Genomic DNA, 18,857 nt, shown 5'->3' with positions numbered 1-18,857 from the left:
ACCATAGGAAACCAAAAAAGAACTAGACGGGGGTGCGGTTGTTGTATATTTTGTCAGGGGATATATTTTCAGGGCTTAGTGTTTATTTTCAATTTTTACTTTATTTTAATTTTTTTTTTTTTAATTTTTTTTTTAATATTATGTATTGTGTACTTTATATTATATATTTTGTTTTTCATTTTCCTTAACTTGTTTCTGCAAGCAAAAACAGATATGGGCCGAAAACTTCCCCACTTAAAATATGTCTTTGATGCGAAAAGGGTTCAAATATGGCGTAGAATTTGGGGAATGATCGAAACATATATTTGATAAATAGAATTTACTTAGATAATGCAATGGCTATTTTATTAAATTTTGACCAGCTTACGTGTTTGAAAATCAAATATTATCATTCTCTTAAAGACTAAAAATGGTTTAACGCCTATGGTTTGCTATACTTTTGCAAACTTTCACTAGGTAATTTTTTACCATAGCTTGGTCCGAGCAATCACTGTTAAAACAGGCTTTAAATCTGTCGTTTCAAACAATATGAAAAACACTATTACGTGCCTAATACGCAAACTATTAAATCGAAAGTTTTGCTAGATAAGTTTAGGCCTGATGTTGGTATGCTGGTTGGAGCAAGATGCACAACAGGTGCTAACAGAGAGGCGTAGACTGCCTTAAGATTTCGCATTTAAACTTGCGGCGGTAAATACACCCTATTGACACTTGATTATTAGGCGAAGCTTATCGCGAAGTAATTGGTCGCCCCAAAAACTGCTGACGCCGCATTTAAAGCAAGCATTATAAATGTGTCGCCGATATTCTGCCTTGAACATCCCTACTCGAAATGCTTCCCTCCGTTAATTGTACGGTGGGTGAAACTTTATTCACGGCCTTACCTCTTTGTGTATTACCGCGACAATACGATTTGGAGAATATTGGAAACATCGTATTTGGAGAATATTTGCTATTTGCACCTGTTCTGTATGTTACTCCAATCCAACATATCTACACACAATTATAAGTTGTGTATAATAATATAATAACTTATGGCTTTGAAGCGAAGGGGGTTCAAATATGGCGTAGATTTTGGCAAATGATCGAAACATACATTTGATCAATAAAAATTTACGTAGATAATGCTTACGGCCATGTTATTACATTTTGGTCAGCTAGCATGTTTAAAAAGTCAATATTTTCATTCTCTCTAAATGATTTAACGTCTATGGTTTGCTATACTTTTTCCAACTTTTACTGTGTAAATTTTTACCATGCCTTGGCTGAGCAATCACTGTTGAAACAGAGTTTAAATCTGTAGTTTTAAGCAATATGCAAACACGTTTATGTGCCTAATAAGCCACGTTTTATATTGAAAGTTTTGCCAATTTAAATCCAATAAACGCAAGATTTATTTATTTATGACGCCATGTTATGACGTAGTTTTGTAACGTCGTCGTTAAGAATGCGTTAAACTTAAGCTTTTTGTTGTTGCGGCCCTTGTATAATTATATTTGCTTAGACCTGGTGTTGATATGTTTGAATGGTGCAACAATTACAACATGTGCTAACAGAGATGTGTACACTGCCTGTAGGATTCGCATTTAAATTTGCGGTGGTAAAATATTTTGTGTTGTAAGAGCAATAGGTTTTTTTACTTAGAGAGGCCTCTTTATGAAAGGCAAGTCGCATGTGCATAGTTTTACTAGGCAAGCCACTTCCAACACAAATGTTGCACGCGCGGGACAATAGGGCGCAGCAGGGATGCCAGCAGCCGCCTCGTCGCGACGCGAGCTGGACAAAGCAAGCGAATATGAACGAATTCTGTATGAAAGTTTTTCTGCTGCTAGATGGCTGTCGTTAGCTACAACGTACTAAAACGCAATATTTCAGGTTTTTACCCCCCAAGCAAAGGCCCCTGGGAGTGCAGCCTCATAAACTTTTACAAAGCACCTACATACCACAAAAAAGCACCTACATACCAATAACGGCAAAAACAAGATATGTCCCGAAAATAAATTTTCGGCCCATATAATAACGGCAAAAACAAGATATGTCCCGAAAATAAATTTTCGGCCCATATAATAACGGCAAAAACAAGATATGTCCCGAAAATAAATTTTCGGCCCATATAAATATGTTCAGTAATCCAATTTATTAGACGTGGACAGCTGGATACTTTTAGTTTTCTAATGTAATGAATCATAGCAAAATGCGGCTTATTCTAATACTAATCTAATTTGTAAATTGCTTGTGTGCTCTAATTCCAGTTCAAATCGAATTATGATTTTACTAAAAATGCTACTTCGTCCAACTGCATTTTTAGTCTGAAACAAAGAATTCAAATTGATCCTCCAGAAGAACCTGTTTGTCCAGAATATTCTTCCTGCCAGCATCCTGCGTCAGTTGAGTGACAAGGAGATGGAAGTTTACTTGGAGCCATTCAAAGATGCTGGAGAGGATAGGAGACCAACTCTTACCTGGCCTCGCCAGATTCCAATCAAATCAGATGGTAAGGGGTTTGAAGTTTTAGAAAGTTAATGTCATAACCTTGCCAGCCTTCTGGTGACAAGCATTTTTAGCCTAAATTCTTTATTTTGTTGGACACACCCCCAAAGTTAAATGCTTTGTTCCCCTAAGTAATGTTTCAACCTTGCCATGTTTAGGCGATAAACAAGGCCATTAACAAGTAAATAGTTAACAAAAAGTCGCGGGGTTCACATGTCTGCGAAAAAATGAAAAAAATCGTTTTCCACCAATTTCTTCTCTTTGGTCGACATATTCGCCAAGTCGCGCCAGCATTCTGCCATACGGGTCACTGTTTTCCAACCTCTTTTGTACGCCAAAAACCTATTGCTTTAAATTTATTTCGTTTTTTACCACACTGAAACGCGTATACACAAGTATATACAACTGCGTAACTTTATTTCAGCTCATGAATTGACAGGCGCTTTGTAGTTGAGTTATTTCGCAATTCGTTTGACTAAACCTTTGTTTTGGCAGAGGTTTTTAAACTGTCCGTCGTTCGAATTTTACAGCCAAATAGGTCGAGCAACACATCATCGAAAAAACAAAAGTTTCGATACCCCGACGCGGATCCAGGGTCTTTGTTAGGGGGGACTTCGCCGTTTTTTAGAGATGACGTCACAACGTAACCTGAAGAACGCCACGCAGTTTGCTACATAACTAAGATGTTATCGATTCTCGCAAAGCGACAAAAACTCCTTTATATTGTTTAAGTTGCCGAAACTTTCCTTTTCTAAGGTGCAATGCACAGCGCCGTTGGGTTAAAGTGATTTAGTAGAAATGGGCTTAGACATTCTATGAAAGCGCTAAATAAATTTGCATTCGCGTAGTTAACATAAGCAAAAAATACATGTTCGGGAGGGGCCATGGTCACGTAATACATTAAAAAAACGCAAGTAACACACTTCCGGTGACGTCACGGCACACGGGTTGCGTAGCACCTGCCTTAGAATTATCTCGTTGTATAAGTCTTAAATTTCACGCTTTTTTAAGATTGCCGATTTACTTCTATCTCACCTTGACATTCATCATAAAGCCACATTACAGATCCGTGCTGCATAGTGTACCTTTGAATTATCTTGTTGTCCAAGAATTAACTCGTGTCTTCGTATTTCACACAATCCAAACCAGGTCCGGATGCTGACTGACGACTACAACCGCTGGCTGTCGCGCTCATCGGATCTTCCCAAACTCCACATCGGAGCAGATCCGGGATTCTTCTCCTCCTTCATCAAAGATCAGATTCGAAGCTGGCCGAACCTTGAGAGCGCCGAGGTGGCTGGACTCCACTTCTTGCAGGAGGACTCGCCCGAACAAGTCGGGAAGACTATCGAGCAATTTCTGGTCGACAATGTCCACAAGTAGTCGTGTCAATAGGAAAAGATTGTTAATTTGGTAAAGCTGCCAATATTTTTTTTTTATTCTGTTTTTTTTATTCATGTCTATAAAAGTTCGTTTATTCTATCCATCTTGGCACGAAAAATAAATAACTAAAATCGAAAACAAGCTTCATAGCGAAAGGGCAACAAGAAATTGGAAAGCTGTTTGTAAATTCTTGATTTCATATTTAGTTTTCTCGACATTTTTTTTATATTTTGCATTGAAGTTGTAGTTATTACTTTCATCGTTCCTCATTGAAACAACATTTTTTAATTTAACAGAAAAGCGTAAATAGTTTTGCGATGAATTAGTCGGCCGGTATGTTTTTATCGTGCAAACATATGTTATTTCTAATTATTTGTTTTAATTTTGCTGCTTTGTTATAGATTACATATCGCTTTTTGGCGAATAAAGTTTAAAGCAATGAAAATGTTTATTCTGGCTAGAGTAATTCCTGTCGCTGCGTATGGCATTGATCGTATTTCTTCGCTTTTCTCACTCTATGCATCTTTAATAAACTACTAAAACTAGAAAAAGATTTGTAGTGAAATTTGATTCGCTACGTGCGGTCAATCCGACTTTTTAAGGAGTCAAAAGAAACAAATTTGACAGTCCTGGCATTAAGTGTCAAAGACCCTCATTTCCGACGTGAAAAACTACATTTTTTTTTTAAAACAGTATTGTCCAAAATGATATTGTAATTTGAACTAGAATTACATTTAATAAATTCGCAATCATTGAAGAGGGTCGTTAGTCAATCATTTGCAAATAGGTGTGTGGTTAGGTAATGGTAGGTACGGTAGCGTTGGATTGCTGTCAATCATTAGGAACTATCATCTCTAGATATTATTCATAAATCAATTATAAAGAAATGTGTTTTTTGTTGTGCATGTTTTATCATAGACAGATATACACAGCAAGCATTTATTTTAGAAGAGGTCCCAACCTGTAAATTTACAACCTATAAATGAAAAGACGGTATTTTTTGTTGAATATACCTACTTCCGTACCATTAAAATTTTTTTGTTTTTTTTGTTCTGTTTCTTACCACCATATGGATCCCTTAGTTTAGTAGCCGGCAATACATGGGCCGCTGTCCAAATGTGGGCCTTTAAGCAATTTTTAGTTGACCGCGAGCTATATTTTGATATTTCAGTTTTGTCGTGTAGTTGTGCGCCATATTTAAAAAATGACGTTAATAAGTGTTTTTTTTTAACTTTTGCTGATTGTTGCATCATCATAGGTCCACCGCCGCCCGGGGTACACGAGTTTGGTTCCCCCCCAAAAAAAGACCGTATATGTCTAAAAACGCTATGCATATTATAGCACGAAAAAGAAAAAAAAACTGTTTTTCGTTTTACGCAGTGAGCCTTCAATATCTCTTGAAGAGTAATTTGGGCCGCGACAAAAAAAGTTTGCCGATCACTGCGTTCGTTTTGATCTCCAAAACAAACTTCATGAGGCACAAAGTTTTCAGCTATTAGAGCTGGTTGATGTTATGCCCTACACGCACTTTGCAGTGCAGCGTTTGGTAACTGGTAAGGCTATGGCACAACAAACTTACAATGGTTAGCAAACATATCTTAGGACGCAGCGACAACTAAGTATGAGCAACAATGACCGAAATTAGTTTGCTGTCAACTTAAAAAAGGTTCAGTTGAGCAGCGGAGTACGGCTTCTTGTCGGTAATAAATAAATAAAGAATAGTTATCCGAAGAGTGACTTTGATAGTTAATCTGCTTCTTTGAAAAATCTTGAGCTGCATTTAACCTGTGGTTGCGTCGGTTTGCTGACATCATGTCGAACTTGATTGATTTCTTACAAAAAGAGACCGTTAACAATCAAGAAAAAAATATTTCGAAATTTTTTTAAACTATGCAAGAATGCATGTTTTTTTTTTAACCTGTTACTTAAGTGCACTCAAGTATATCATTGACTTAAGTCATCTCAACAATAGAACAAAAATATTTAAATTAACTTGTGAACAAAATTCGATTACCAATTCTGAACGTCCACCTAAAAAATTTATGGACAAGATTGATTTTGGATTTAAATGACGCTCGGCAGTCGGGAAAGTGCAGTCCAATCACTACTTTGCTAGGCAAACTACATTTGCCAAAAAATTGTCGGCATGCTAATTTTCGTCTTTCTAATAATCTAAGTGTTTTTACTGGTATTTTAACAATAAAGAACTGTTTAATAAGTTGTGTTCAGCTGTTGTTAATCTTCTATATTTTCTTGCGCTGTATTGCCACTCATTTCAACCACGGCGTGCAATCAAAACCTGATGTACATACAATGTGCAACGATTTGTTTAGTAGTGCTTATATAGCATGTTGTCGCTCAGCAAAGCTGCAAAAACCTATTTGCTTGCAAACCGTCATCTGTGAATTTGACAAAAGACCATCTTTTTGCAGGATCGAGATTAGTTTATAAAAATGGCCTCCAAAACTGACGCAGCTTTCTTCTCAAAGCACAAGAAGATTGGTATTTATGATGCGGAAATGAGCTATTACGAGTCGGGTGAGATTGGCCTATTGAGACGTAACACAAGGAAGTGATTTGAATGAGGTGGTTTTAAGTGATGGAGAAACTGTGAATTGCAATTCAGCATTTTGGGTGTATAATACAAACGCAACTGACTTTAACGCTTTAATAAATTCGAATAATAATGTTTATCAGCCTAATCTTATTATTTTCAGGACTATTACGAATGCTGTTAGCAAGTTTTTAAAATTATCATTATTCCTGACATAATTTGGGTTAGGGTGCGAGTTAGCATTTGGGTTTGGGTGGGCCAAGTATTATTATTATATTTATTCTTACATATTTATGAGCATTGTTGACTGCTTAACCTTAATTTTATCGACAATAAACCTTTAGTGAATATGTTGTGTCTTTCCAGTGCAGATAACATTTGAATATTTTGAAAAGATTAACACAATTTATATGAAAACGGCTGATTTCAAATCAGTACATTAGGTTTGTAAAAATGTGAAAATTTTACAACCTTGTTTCAACTGTGAAATGTCTGACGAACAAATAAGAAACAGCCAATTTGAGGTAAGTCGTTTTTCTTTTCTTTCTAATTATATGGGACGAAAATTTATTTTCGGGACATAAATTGTTTTTGCCTTTATTCTTTTTTGCTTTGCTTTGCTTTGGTTTGTTTCAGACCGATTTTTGTCCGGACCTTTATAGAAAAATATACATCGTAGAACTTTTTTTCAGACATGACATATAATGGTATACAGGTGCGTATAACAGGTTTATAAGTCTGCAACCCTAGGGGCCTTTGATTGGGGGAGAAAAAACTGAAATATTGTGACGTCATTGTTTTAGTTATCTGTAACTTTCGACAGCGGTGCAAAACTTCAATACAGAATTCGTTCATAATCGCTTGCTTTGTTCGGTTGGCGAAGCAACGAAGCGACTCGCATACTTCTGCGCTTTGTTCTACCTGAGGAAATAAGCCGTGCGTGCGACGTTCATTGTGCAAAGTGGCTTGTCTTAGTAAAACAGCTTATTGCTCTTACAATATAACATGTTTTACCGCCGCAAATTTAAATGCGATATCTGGCGGTAATGTAGACCTCTATGTTCCTACTAAATGTTGGTAAACCTAAGGCCCTGTGAAATGTTGCTTTACGGAACGATCCTTATATATCACGATTCGGTGGTAAACATGTATAATACCTTGGAATGACATTTTAACGGAAATCAATAAAGGTACGACAAAGTGAATAAGCATTCTTTACATCAGGGGTGGGCAACCTTTTTCACACAAGGGCCAGTTAGGAAATGTAATGCTTACAGGAGGGCCGCACATCAAATAAACACTAATTCAAATTTTCAGCTTTTACTAGAAAAGCTAATGAGCTACTAGGCTGCAACTACGACAGTTTTGTCAGTGCTGTCTTCTTGTGAATTCGGCAATAGTTTTCCTACTATTCCAATGACGCCTTTCTTGTACGGATCGGCTCAGTACAATTTAATTAACAGCCATAATTTAAAACCAACTGTTGAATAACATCTCAGTCAATATGCGTGGCAAAAGTCTGGTGCATCTTGACCGTACTAGACAAGTGCAATTGTTGCAAACAATTCTTTATCATAACAACGTGAAGAGACACAAAAATTCACGATTTAATGAAGATTGTTTTGTAATAGATGCTTTCCATTCGAGTTCAAGTGCATTAGTGTAGCTGTGTAGCCTATGGGTTATATCGGGCCGAGATAAGAACATCACCAACGTCAGAATAAACACAATTCGGAATAAGGCCAAAATAGGACTAATACCTAATGGTATTAGTACCGTCTAAATCGGAAGCAGTCCTAGACCCGTCGGAATAAGTCCTAAATGCTCATAATCAGGCCTAAACCACACTTTACCTAACCATACCCTTAAATACATCACTAACTCCCCTAATAATTTCAAAACTAACCCATTTTGTAACCCCACCAATAACCTCAACCCGGACCAAAAACCCAGAGCCAAAACACCGGCGCCCTGACGGGCCGGTCATACTAGGTCGTCCAAACGTAGTCACCAAAACGGCCCGATGCCAAACCGATGGCCCCCGTTCGTCCCATATCCTTTACCCACAGGTCCGGGCGTTATTTTGGTCATTTAGGCCTTCTTTCGATAAATTTAGGCCTTCTTCCGATCAATTTGGCCTTATTCCGATGAATTTGGGCCTTATTCCGATGAATTTAGGCCTTTTTCCGATGAATTTGGGCCTTATTTCGATGAATTTAGGCCTAATTAAAAAAATTGGAATTTTTTGTTTAGCTTTTGTCGTTGTATTAACTGCCGTAACGAACACAAATAATAATACTAGCAAACCGTTTCGAGCAGTAACTGGCTGAGTGTTAACGCAATATTTAAACACAGTCAAAGAGCAAAAACTGTTTAAAAGTAGTAAAACTGCATTATTGTATGGCAAACGTTATAGTAACTACATCGTTTGTGACGTAACAATGCATGACAATTGAAGGTATGGCATGCCTGTGACCGACTGTTGTGGTACTGCTCATAAATGCTAAAAAAAACAAATTATTAAGAGTAAAATATTTATAAATTAAAGGGGGCCATGGCCCCTCAGGCCCCCCTGGCTACGCCTACGAACTGATAGAGCAAAAGTCCCAACATGGTGCATACCGATCGCCTTATTTAGGGAAAAATAGCTGGAAGAAGGTGAAGGGCCACACAAAAAATGGAAAAGGGACGCGTGCGGCGCGCGGGCCGTACGTTGCCCACCCTTGCTTTACATAAAGTATATTTACAACGCATGACAGCAGACTTGGACAACTAGATTTATTTTAGCTTTTTAAATTTAGATTAGAATTAAAATTAGATCATTTCGGTTTTTCAAAACTAGATAAGAATTAGAATTACCGAATTCTTAAAAAAATCGAATTTGAACTAGAATTACATTTGATTATTTACAATCAATTTCATTTAAATCGAGAAGTATTCTAGTAGGAGTGTGAATGGTCAATATATTTGTGCTAAGTTCGATGTATTTAAGATTAACATATGTTTTTCAGACTGTAAAAATTAATTTCAAACCAAAGAGTTTTAATTCAAATTCTTTGTTTTGACTAAGAGACTAAGAATGTCGTTGGACAAAGTAGCATTTTTGGCAAAATCCGAATTATATTAGAACTAGAATTAGAGCGCACAAGCAGTTCACAAATTAGATTAGAATTGTATTTAGCCGCATTTTGCTCTAATTCATTTAATTAGAAAACTAGAATTATCTAGTTGTCCAAGTCTGAATGACACAGGGTTTTAGCGCTGCTGTTGTTGTTTTTGCCGTTAAATGGCTGCTAGTAATACTTTTTACTTTTCACTTTTGATTGGAACGGCTGCCCATATAGAAGAAGGCATTTGGCATGATTCTAAATATATATAGGCCTACTGCTGAGACTGCAGAAAAAGAAGTAAACAACGAAAAAATACTATCTAAACCAGGTTTAAAGAGTTGTTAGTTTACAGAAGTGAGGTTATATCAGTCAAAAATCTCAAACAAATTACAGGGAGGTTTTCTAACTTTATTTGCAATTTTATTCAACAGTTGCATAGAATTAGGATGAAAGCAGTATATAATCAGAGCCTTTGTATTGTTTTATAAATAAAATGGCGAAAAAAGCACAAGGAAAACCAATTATAATATGAAAGCTCCAATGCAGCTAACGACCTTTTACTTTTGTGCATCGCCATCTTTCCATACTTCGTCTATTTAAAGCCGAATATAAGTTCGCACAGAAGTTAACATCGCGAAAAATCGCAACATAGTTTGGGCAATTTTGACATATTTACACTGATAAAAGACATAGGCTACCTTGCACATAAATAGACACAATTCACAAATGTTTTGCACGTTTTATTATTGTGCACTCCGAAGAGTAACTGCTTGGGAGAAAAATACACGATAATCGCAGTTTCATACTCAACCACACGCTCACGTTTTCCCAGTGTAAACACGTCACAGGAATAACGCGGAAGTATTTTGTCTTACAAATGCTGACATAGATATGCAGCAATTTAAATAGTTTTGAGGCAATCACTTTTCAACTTTTGTTAGTTTTACAAAAAAACTAAAATATCTCTACTTTTTTGCTACAACAGTTTTGAGCATTTCGCATTGGACATTTTTTCATTTATGTAGCTAAAAGCAAGTAAACAAATCAAATCCGCATTGACGATTGTGACTTAATAGATGTTTTGATGTAAATTCGTTTGTCAAATCGTTTTTTATCATTTTCTGCGTGCGTTTTTTTTTATCTCACGTTGAATTAAATAAAAAATGCAAGTTTTACAACTCGCTCCCATACAAAAAACTTTGAACTGCCGCGGTGCCCTGCCAACTCATCCTTAAAACATTCTTGCGCACTACTACAAATATTAGCGCAGTAGAAAATCTTCTACCATGAATCACTGTGCGGTACCTACACTCGTAATACTATACAACAATACATTTTCGCTATCAGTTAAATATACAGCAAACATTTAAATTTGCTACAATTCGAGGCTTTCAAACGTGATGAAAAATTAACAACTTTGTGGGTAATGTAGTTATAAGTACGCTTTTGCCCAAAATCGATTGCTGTAAAGGAAAAACATTTGTTTTTCAAGGAATCATTTCGGTCGGTCGGTCGGTCTTTTTGTCAGGGTTTGCCTCGCCGTCCGAAGCTGCGTGTTTTTTTTTAATGCAATTTGATCACGCGTCTTAAAATAGTGCAAAACGAAAGTAAAATCAAACGAAAAAGGCCGTTTTTCGTTTCTTGTTTGGTCGACCGTAAACGCAGGATGTTTTTTTCTCTTTCGCCTTTCTTTATTCGTTCGGGTTAAGCTGATTGTTCGACAATAAATAACAATAAATCAATCGGTCTCCGATGTTTTCGCGCCGAAAACGTCTTGTTAGGCGTTGCTAATGTTTCTCGCTGTTTGCTGTCCGCGTTAATATCAGATGTTGGTGTAAGACAGGGGTCGGCAAAACGTGTTACAAAATATTGGACTTAGGCCTATATTTTTTAACATTTTTTTATTTTCGGCAATGTAATAAAAACTTGCAAGACAACACTTTCCTGCCTCCTTTAATGTAATTAAACACGTTTTCAAGTGCAAAACAGATCCGAGGCCCGCCTGATCCACAGTTGTTCTAACATTTCAATAACACAAATCTTAGTTAACATTGTGTGCGGCCTGCAAATACCTTTCTGAGTTTGGTTTTGGCCCGCAACTAGAAAAAGGACGCTTTTTTCGCGCTTTGCTCAAACACTATCCTGCCTCCTTCAATGTAATTATTAATAAAGTTCTTAGTTAAATTTGTGCCGCCCGCAAATACCTTTCTGAGTTTGGTTTTGGCGCGCGACTAGAACCCGTGGTGTGAGACGTGCTTGTATTTTAGCTGACTTGGCACACAGCTCGGCGCAGATGTCGGTTAATCGAATAACACCCGGTAAAAACGATTTTCGTTTAGTATTGCAGGTGGCGAAAGACGTGCTTGTGATTTAGCGTGGTCCCGTAGAAGGATCTACCAAAATCAATCACATATTTTTCGCGGTCTTGTTTTCGTTTTTTGCCTGAAGTTAACGATTGCACACTACAATAGGGGTGTTTCGCAACGTGTTCGCTTTGCCTTTAAAGGTTCGCGTTTGCTGGACGTTACTGATTTTTTTATTATTATTTATGACGTCTTTAACGTCAGACGGAAAAACGGCGATTTCCCTAAGTTGAAAATTCGGGACCCCCGCTCAGGGCTGCCAGATTGGCTTTTTTGACGCCAAATTATACAAATTTGGCTCTTTTTAAACATGGTTGGCGTCAGAAAATTCGGTTATCTTTTTGGCTTTTTTTCTAGCTTTTTTGCAAAAGCTGGCTAAAACTAGTCAAATGGCATAGGTTTATATGTTTTTCCTTTAAAAAACATTCGTTCTAAGATCTGTATAGGCCCTATCTTGCCAGATTTTTGAAAGCAATACTCATATAAATGCTCAGCGTTGTTCTAGATTCCTACCACAAGTATTAAATCAACGCACATCATTTGGGTTAGGGCGCTGGTTAGCGTTTGGGTTTGATTGGGTCAAGTATTGTTAAATAAACTTAATCTTCTTATGCACATTTGTTAATGCAAATTAGTGCATTGTCCAAGACCTCATAGTCTAAAAGTCGGACTTTTTGATCCTTTGAATGCCCTTATTGTCGTAGACCTTTTTGCTTAGAACTGCACTGATTTCTGACGGATCGGGTGGTGCTGGTTAGCGTTCGGGTTTGGGTAGGTTTAGGCAATGTTTTCAAATTATTATATTTGGCCCACCGTCACGCAAACAGCAAATGACACCTAAACTTAAATATTGCCTGTTGCTAAATTGTTGCAACGCTGTGGAAGGATTCTAGACCAGCGCCAATAGCTCATACTTAAATTTGAATTTTTACGTTTTACAGGCATCTTAAAAAGGTTTAGAAACATGCGCTTTAGGGTGAGCTCATCAAACCAAGTATTTTTCAATAGAAAGCTTGACGAAAATATTACATTTTCAGCCTAAAGATCGTAGGATAACTGAGCTTTTCAAAAGATAAAAATTTTCATTTTGGTTGTTATGTTATAAACATTTATGTTTGTCATGTTGCCACCACACAAGCTTGAACCTTTAAGGTTATTTATTTTCATACAAATCAATTTATAGTATTATTTAATAGCCTTTTATGGGTTTTGAACTTATTTAATTAACGTTTGGCTTTTTCTGGCTTTTTTTCATTCACGGTTTGGCTTTTTTTCAAAATTTTTATCTGGCAACCCTGCCCCCGCTTTTGGGATTTCTAGATACGTCCCTGATCATTATTAGTTTGCTATTTTCAGATCCCGTTTTCTTCCAAATTGAAAGTGATTAATGCAAGTGAACTATCAACAAGTGCAAATGAAACTGACTATGTTGGATGCGGAGGTTTTGGTTCTGTTAGAATTTGCCAAAATAAAGAGTTTGGAGAAGTTGTAACAAAATGTTTCGTAATTTCTGGCTTAAAGGAGGAAATATGTAAGCACATCAACAGGTAACATTATTATGCATTTATTAAATATAGCCCAAGCTAACTAATTTCTTTGAATTTTGAACATTGCTGTAAAACTGCACAATTCAACTTGGTAAGGTATGAAGTTAATATGACATTAAAAATTATGCTTAAGAAGTGGCAGAAACTAATGCAAACCCTATGTAGAATAACAATCAACAAGGTGCAAATTAAATACAATAAATTTATCTTACCCAATAAATGATTAAAAGTAATAAAAAAGTTAAGCGCAATGCGATCTTGGTTCATAGTCATTTTGCAAATAAACTGTAAATTTAGAACATATAAATAGGCACCACAACACAAAAAATGCTATAAATGTTAGGAAGAGGCTATTCACCCAGACACCAAAGTAGTTAAAATCTGCATTAATCACTAACACCACATGCAAGCGTAAAAGGGCAATCCGGATAAATAGACTATAGCAGTGGTTCCCAAACTTTTTTGGCTCGCGACACACTAAAAAAATCTGCTATTTCGCGGCACACTTTTAACAGAACAACATTAGCGTAATTTTACAATTTCCCTTAACACACGACAAACTATATCTAAAATTTCTCAAAATTATTAATTTGTAATGAGTAATGTGTATTTAGGTGTAAATGCTTTGGTGTATGCCTATTAGTAAACCAGATAACTTGTTTTTCAAAATAACAAAAAAAGTTTTTCGCGACACACTTGACAATCTCTCGAGGCACACAGTTTGGGAATCACTGGACAATAGACACTGAAGTCAGATTACATAGAATCCCAAATAATAGATTCTATACATATTGATAAACATGATAAGTATACTAGTTTGAATTGTTTAAAAAAATGATCAATGACATGAACAGCCTTCATGTAATTGGATCTATGGAAATATTTCACATTTCTATGTTAAATGCATTGCGAACCAAAATTTCCCTTCCCTAAGAGATCATGTTTGTCAAACCTTATATTATTGTTTCAGTGTAAAAAGAGAAGCTGAAATACTGGTTCGTATTGAACATGAAAACATTGTTAAAATTCATGGCTTTTCACAATGGAATGACAACCACATTGCTATTATCCTTGAGTATGTCAAATGTGGAAATTTGGATGGATTGCTGAAATCTGTTCATGAAGTACCATGGTCTTCCAGACTATCAATTGCACAACAAACTATGTCAGCTCTTTGCTACCTTCACAACTATCCAGGTGATAGAAAGTTTTACCATGGCGATATTAAGTCAGACAATATTTTACTTGATGTGGACCTGAATGTAAAACTGGCTGACTTTGGGTCGGTAAATATTATCAAAGCCACCAACATGATGTCCACAACATTGGATATAACTCCAACCAAGCAACACACATTACACTATGCAGCTCCTGAAGTACTAAAGGGAAAAGAAGCAGGAACTTTTTCCGACATGTTCAGGTAAACATGAGCAGTAAGGCTTGTCTGCCAACTACATTTAACAATTATTTTGAAGTAATTTAACAAACTGCAATAAAAAAAAATGTTGATAATAGACTGAAAAAGTCCTTTTATGTTAAAACTACTCGTATTTCTTTATTAATAATGCAATGTATACTAAATTAAATATAAATTGCCTTGCACTAAAATACAACATAACAAAAAAACAGAAAATCTAACCCTTTTAAAAATATTGATAATGTTATTTTTTAAACAGTGTTGGGATGGTTTTCTATGAACTGGTAACAAGAAGAAGGGTTTATGAAGGAGCAACATGTCGACCAGAAATTCTCACTAATGCTATCTTGGGAGGATTAAGACCAGAGTTGGACAAAGTTGAAGCCGTGGAAGCATCTTTGCCAACTGATAGTGATAAGAAAATCGCCTCGGTTTTAATTGACTTGATGAAATCTTGCTGGAAAGAAGATCCTGCAGAAAGACCAACTGCTCTCAATGGTATAAATGATTGCAAACATTTATAAATTGGTTACCGTTGGTCAAAAAGCAGCTTCAGAAGGGCTAGATCTCAGTTGTTAACACACATAGGTTTGTGCATAGGTTTCATTGAATTGGTTATACAAGGTATATATAATATGCATTACACCTAAATATACAATAAGTGTGGTTCTAAACCTATTAAGTCTAGCAAAATTTGGACATAAATGCTAACCTATTTAAATAACATTACATGGAATATTCGATAGTTAGACGTTACTAGAACAGGCTTGAATTTCAATGTTAATGTTAGTTTTATATCTAACCAAGTTTTTGGAATGACTAAATTTGCTTAAGGCTGTTTTTACTGTAAACATGTAACATGTTTTAAGCAGATAAATGTAATATGAAAAAATGAAAAAATTGTTAAAATAATTTTAAGTTGGTACTGCTGAATGCAGCAATCAAAATAAAACAATGAATTTATAAAAAAATAATCTGAAATTGCACACACCACATAGCAAATTACACTTTACAGATAAAAGTCTAGGATCTAGGATACAGATCATAAAAAAGCAAAATGGTACGAATGCACACCAACAAAATTAATTTTATGCTCAATGTTTAAATACTATAAAGTGTGTTGATGAGCTGTCTGTAGGTTTGTAATGGTATTACAGTAAAGTAGATTTTGGCTACATAACATGCAGTGATCGTTCCACCCTTTTCATGCTAAATAGGTACAAAATATAATTTATATGAATAGAGCTTTCACTAGCAGTCAATCAAAAGAAAATCATGAAGATTTTGGGTCTTCATTATTTTAATTGATAATAGTAGCTAAAGCATTATTTTACTGTGGTGTACCCCACTGATTCTTAAAAAAAAACTTTTTTTGACACTTTGACTTTTCAGCCAAGGAAATGCTGGACATACCCATTGATGAAAACTTGGTGAAAGCAGGGAAAAAATAATTGCTACCCTTCTTCTAAAGCAGAAGCAAAGACCTCCTTCATCTCAGACAAAGTTGTCAAACTTTGTGAAAAACTTTGTTTCAGGTATTGTAATGTGTGCTACTAATTTTACAACTGGTGCTGAAAGCACCTTGTTAAAGCAGACAGGAAAATAATTTCTACTCTCTTTTAAAAGCAGAAGCAAAATTGTTCTGTAACTCAAACAAAGTTATCAAAACTGTATGAAAAATATGTTTTCAAATGATAACTGCTATTAAAGTTTTTGTGTTTTAGTTGATCTAATTGTGTTTTAGTTGATCTAAATTTTGTGTTTTAGTTGGCTAATGTTTTGCATTTTCTTTGGTCAGTACAACCAATGTTTTTTTAAGGGTGTTTTAGGGATTTTTCTCCAGCGGTTTCCCAAAGCAGTACATTGATTTTTTGCAACCTGTGCACCACAGAGTTTTAAACTAGTTTTTTATTTTATCAAGCCAACAATCATATTACTTATTTTATCTCCAGCAACTGGGAGTTCTATTTTTTCATCCTCTTCAACCGATGACGTCACATCTAGTTCATCTCTTCCGCTTGTGGCACAAAGTAGCACTCCGATTGATGATGGCGCCTCAACTTCAACTGCATTGCTCTCATTTCTGGAAGGTGAGATATATCTATCATGGAAAAGTATTTTTATAATTTTTAGATGGTTGATTTGAAACTCTAACTGTTTGCGGAAAAAAAAACAAATATAGTTTTGAGTTTCATTATTAGGTAAATATATATGTGTATATTTATATTAAACCTTAAATTGCATCATTTAGATTAGTGTACGTTAGCACCAAAATAATTTTTAAAATTCTAAAAAAAAGTGTTGCTTTAAAAATGGCGTTTGGTTCAAATATGTGGGTGAGCAATATTTTTCAACGTCACGAAATCGTTTCAATAAATATTGCTACCCTTCAAAGTGAAGAAAATTAGGTATCTTTGTATATGGCCGTATTTGTCCTAATTCTAAATAGAGAAATCAGGTGGCACTGTATCAAGACGAATTGTATTTGATTCTCGACAAGCTTTCGCACAACCGTGCTTCATCAGGTCAAAGTATAAATGAAAACAATTAAAATGCACGTAAATTAGGTATGTTTCAGATTTTCTTAAATTAATAAAAAATGTCGTGATTTTTAGTGCAAAAATAACTTCTTGGATGGTAGAATTTTTTTAAGGTATATAAACTTACAATTATTGGTTTGTTTTAAATTTCCCCCATATTAATTAAAAAAGTATTAATAATAATTGGAAACACTTTGTGGTAAGACAAGATTTAAAAATAAAAGGTTTTTGATTTTTGCAAAATGTCATTGAGTCAAATTTTATTTAGCTTTGAATTTTTTTCATTCAATTTTTAGGATATTATGATCCAAATTAATAAGATCACAAGATAAGGTTTTATTCTTTACAGTTCAATGTTTAGAAATGTATATCATTATTATTTATATATTTTTAAGGTAAATCCTTATGATGTTTTCAAAAAACAATCAGTTAATTTGAAAAAATAAATCATTTTGTCATTTTACTGAAAATCAGATGGAGATGAATCTGCTCATGACCTTGTCCAACAATATGCGACCTTGGTGCGAGAAAAAAAGTATGAAGAAGCGAATCGAGTCGCAGGTGACCTTCATCAGCTCCTCCAAGGTCAAGTGGAACGAACAGCGGAAGAATTTCGACAACTTGGAATTAAACTGAGAGAAGAGAAGAAATGTTTGGAATCGGTTTTATTTTTGCAAATATCTTCAATTATTTCCGCAAATTACAAGAATCCGAAGAAAGCAGTTGAGGAAAATATGTTTTGTGCTCTGGAGTTGAAGAACACAAATGAACAGATGATTAAAAGTGACGTCACAATGAAGCCCATTGTGCGCGATCACGTGCTTCCACTGATGCGTGACCTGCAGCTAAAGATCGAACAGAAGCAAAATATCGGCGAAAAGTTTCGGGTTTTAAACTTGGCTTGGTGTTTGCATCGCATCGAATATAGCGAATATTTAATCGACGATCTGGAAAGTCGGGAGCGAACTTTGAAAAAAGCAATTTCTTCACTTGAAAAAACTTTCGGCCGCGAAGCTTCCAAGCATCGGGTTTACGCTCAATGTTTATACAACCTCGGTCTTGTGTGTTCGCAAACCTCGCGGTTCACTGATGCGGTGAAATATTTCGAGCGAGCTCTGGAAGCAAGAAAGAAAGCCGAGGATTTTCCAAGCGAAGAAGAAAAGAAGGAATTGATTGAATTTACCGAAAACAATTTGAGAAAATGCAAATCAAAAGCAGAAACTAAAAAGTGTAAAATTATGTAAAGAATTGATTAATTTTTTTACTGAACTTCTGTTACTTTATTTTATTTGTTTGTATTTGATTTAAAATTATATTATTAAAAATCAAAGTTGTATAAATCAAATATTTAGAATAACTTTATTAAATGTAAAACTTGAAATTTGATTGATTTCTTTAAACAGGAACAAGTTAGGGTTAAAATTTCTGCAAACTCTGTAAGTAGAATAAATTA

General features: G+C 35.4%; 1 protein-coding gene across 1 annotated transcript; it reads left to right on the top strand.

Annotated features, from left to right (window-relative positions):
• Nucleotides 1-6,799: 6,799 nt before the first annotated feature.
• Nucleotides 6,800-18,648, top strand: LOC146162659 (uncharacterized). The gene is made up of 6 exons (XM_083385266.1): nt 6,800-6,951; nt 13,257-13,447; nt 14,418-14,867; nt 15,124-15,362; nt 16,817-16,954; nt 17,879-18,648. Exons 1-6 carry the CDS (start codon nt 6,916-6,918, stop codon nt 18,646-18,648), a joined length of 1,824 nt encoding a protein of 607 aa, XP_083241392.1. The 5' UTR covers nt 6,800-6,915.
• The last annotated feature ends 209 nt before the right edge of the window (nt 18,649-18,857 follow it).

Source organism: Ascidiella aspersa, chromosome 3 (assembly GCF_963924565.1).
Source record: "Ascidiella aspersa chromosome 3, kaAscAspe10.2, whole genome shotgun sequence".
Lineage (NCBI taxonomy): Eukaryota > Metazoa > Chordata > Ascidiacea > Phlebobranchia > Ascidiidae > Ascidiella > Ascidiella aspersa.
Note: the sequence above shows the minus strand (reverse complement) of the source record. Positions and strands in the feature narration are given on the sequence as shown.

What these genes read in the sequence shown, in the direction of transcription:
- LOC146162659 (XM_083385266.1), top strand. Translation starts at nt 6,916, where the DNA reads ATGTCTGACGAACAAATAAGAAACAGCCAATTTGAG. An exon ending in TAAGAAACAGCCAATTTGAG is followed by an intron (nt 6,952 to 13,256) that starts GTAAGTCGTTTT and finishes TGCTATTTTCAG; the next exon opens with ATCCCGTTTTCTTCCAAATT. An exon ending in ATTGCTCTCATTTCTGGAAG is followed by an intron (nt 16,955 to 17,878) that starts GTGAGATATATC and finishes ACTGAAAATCAG; the next exon opens with ATGGAGATGAATCTGCTCAT.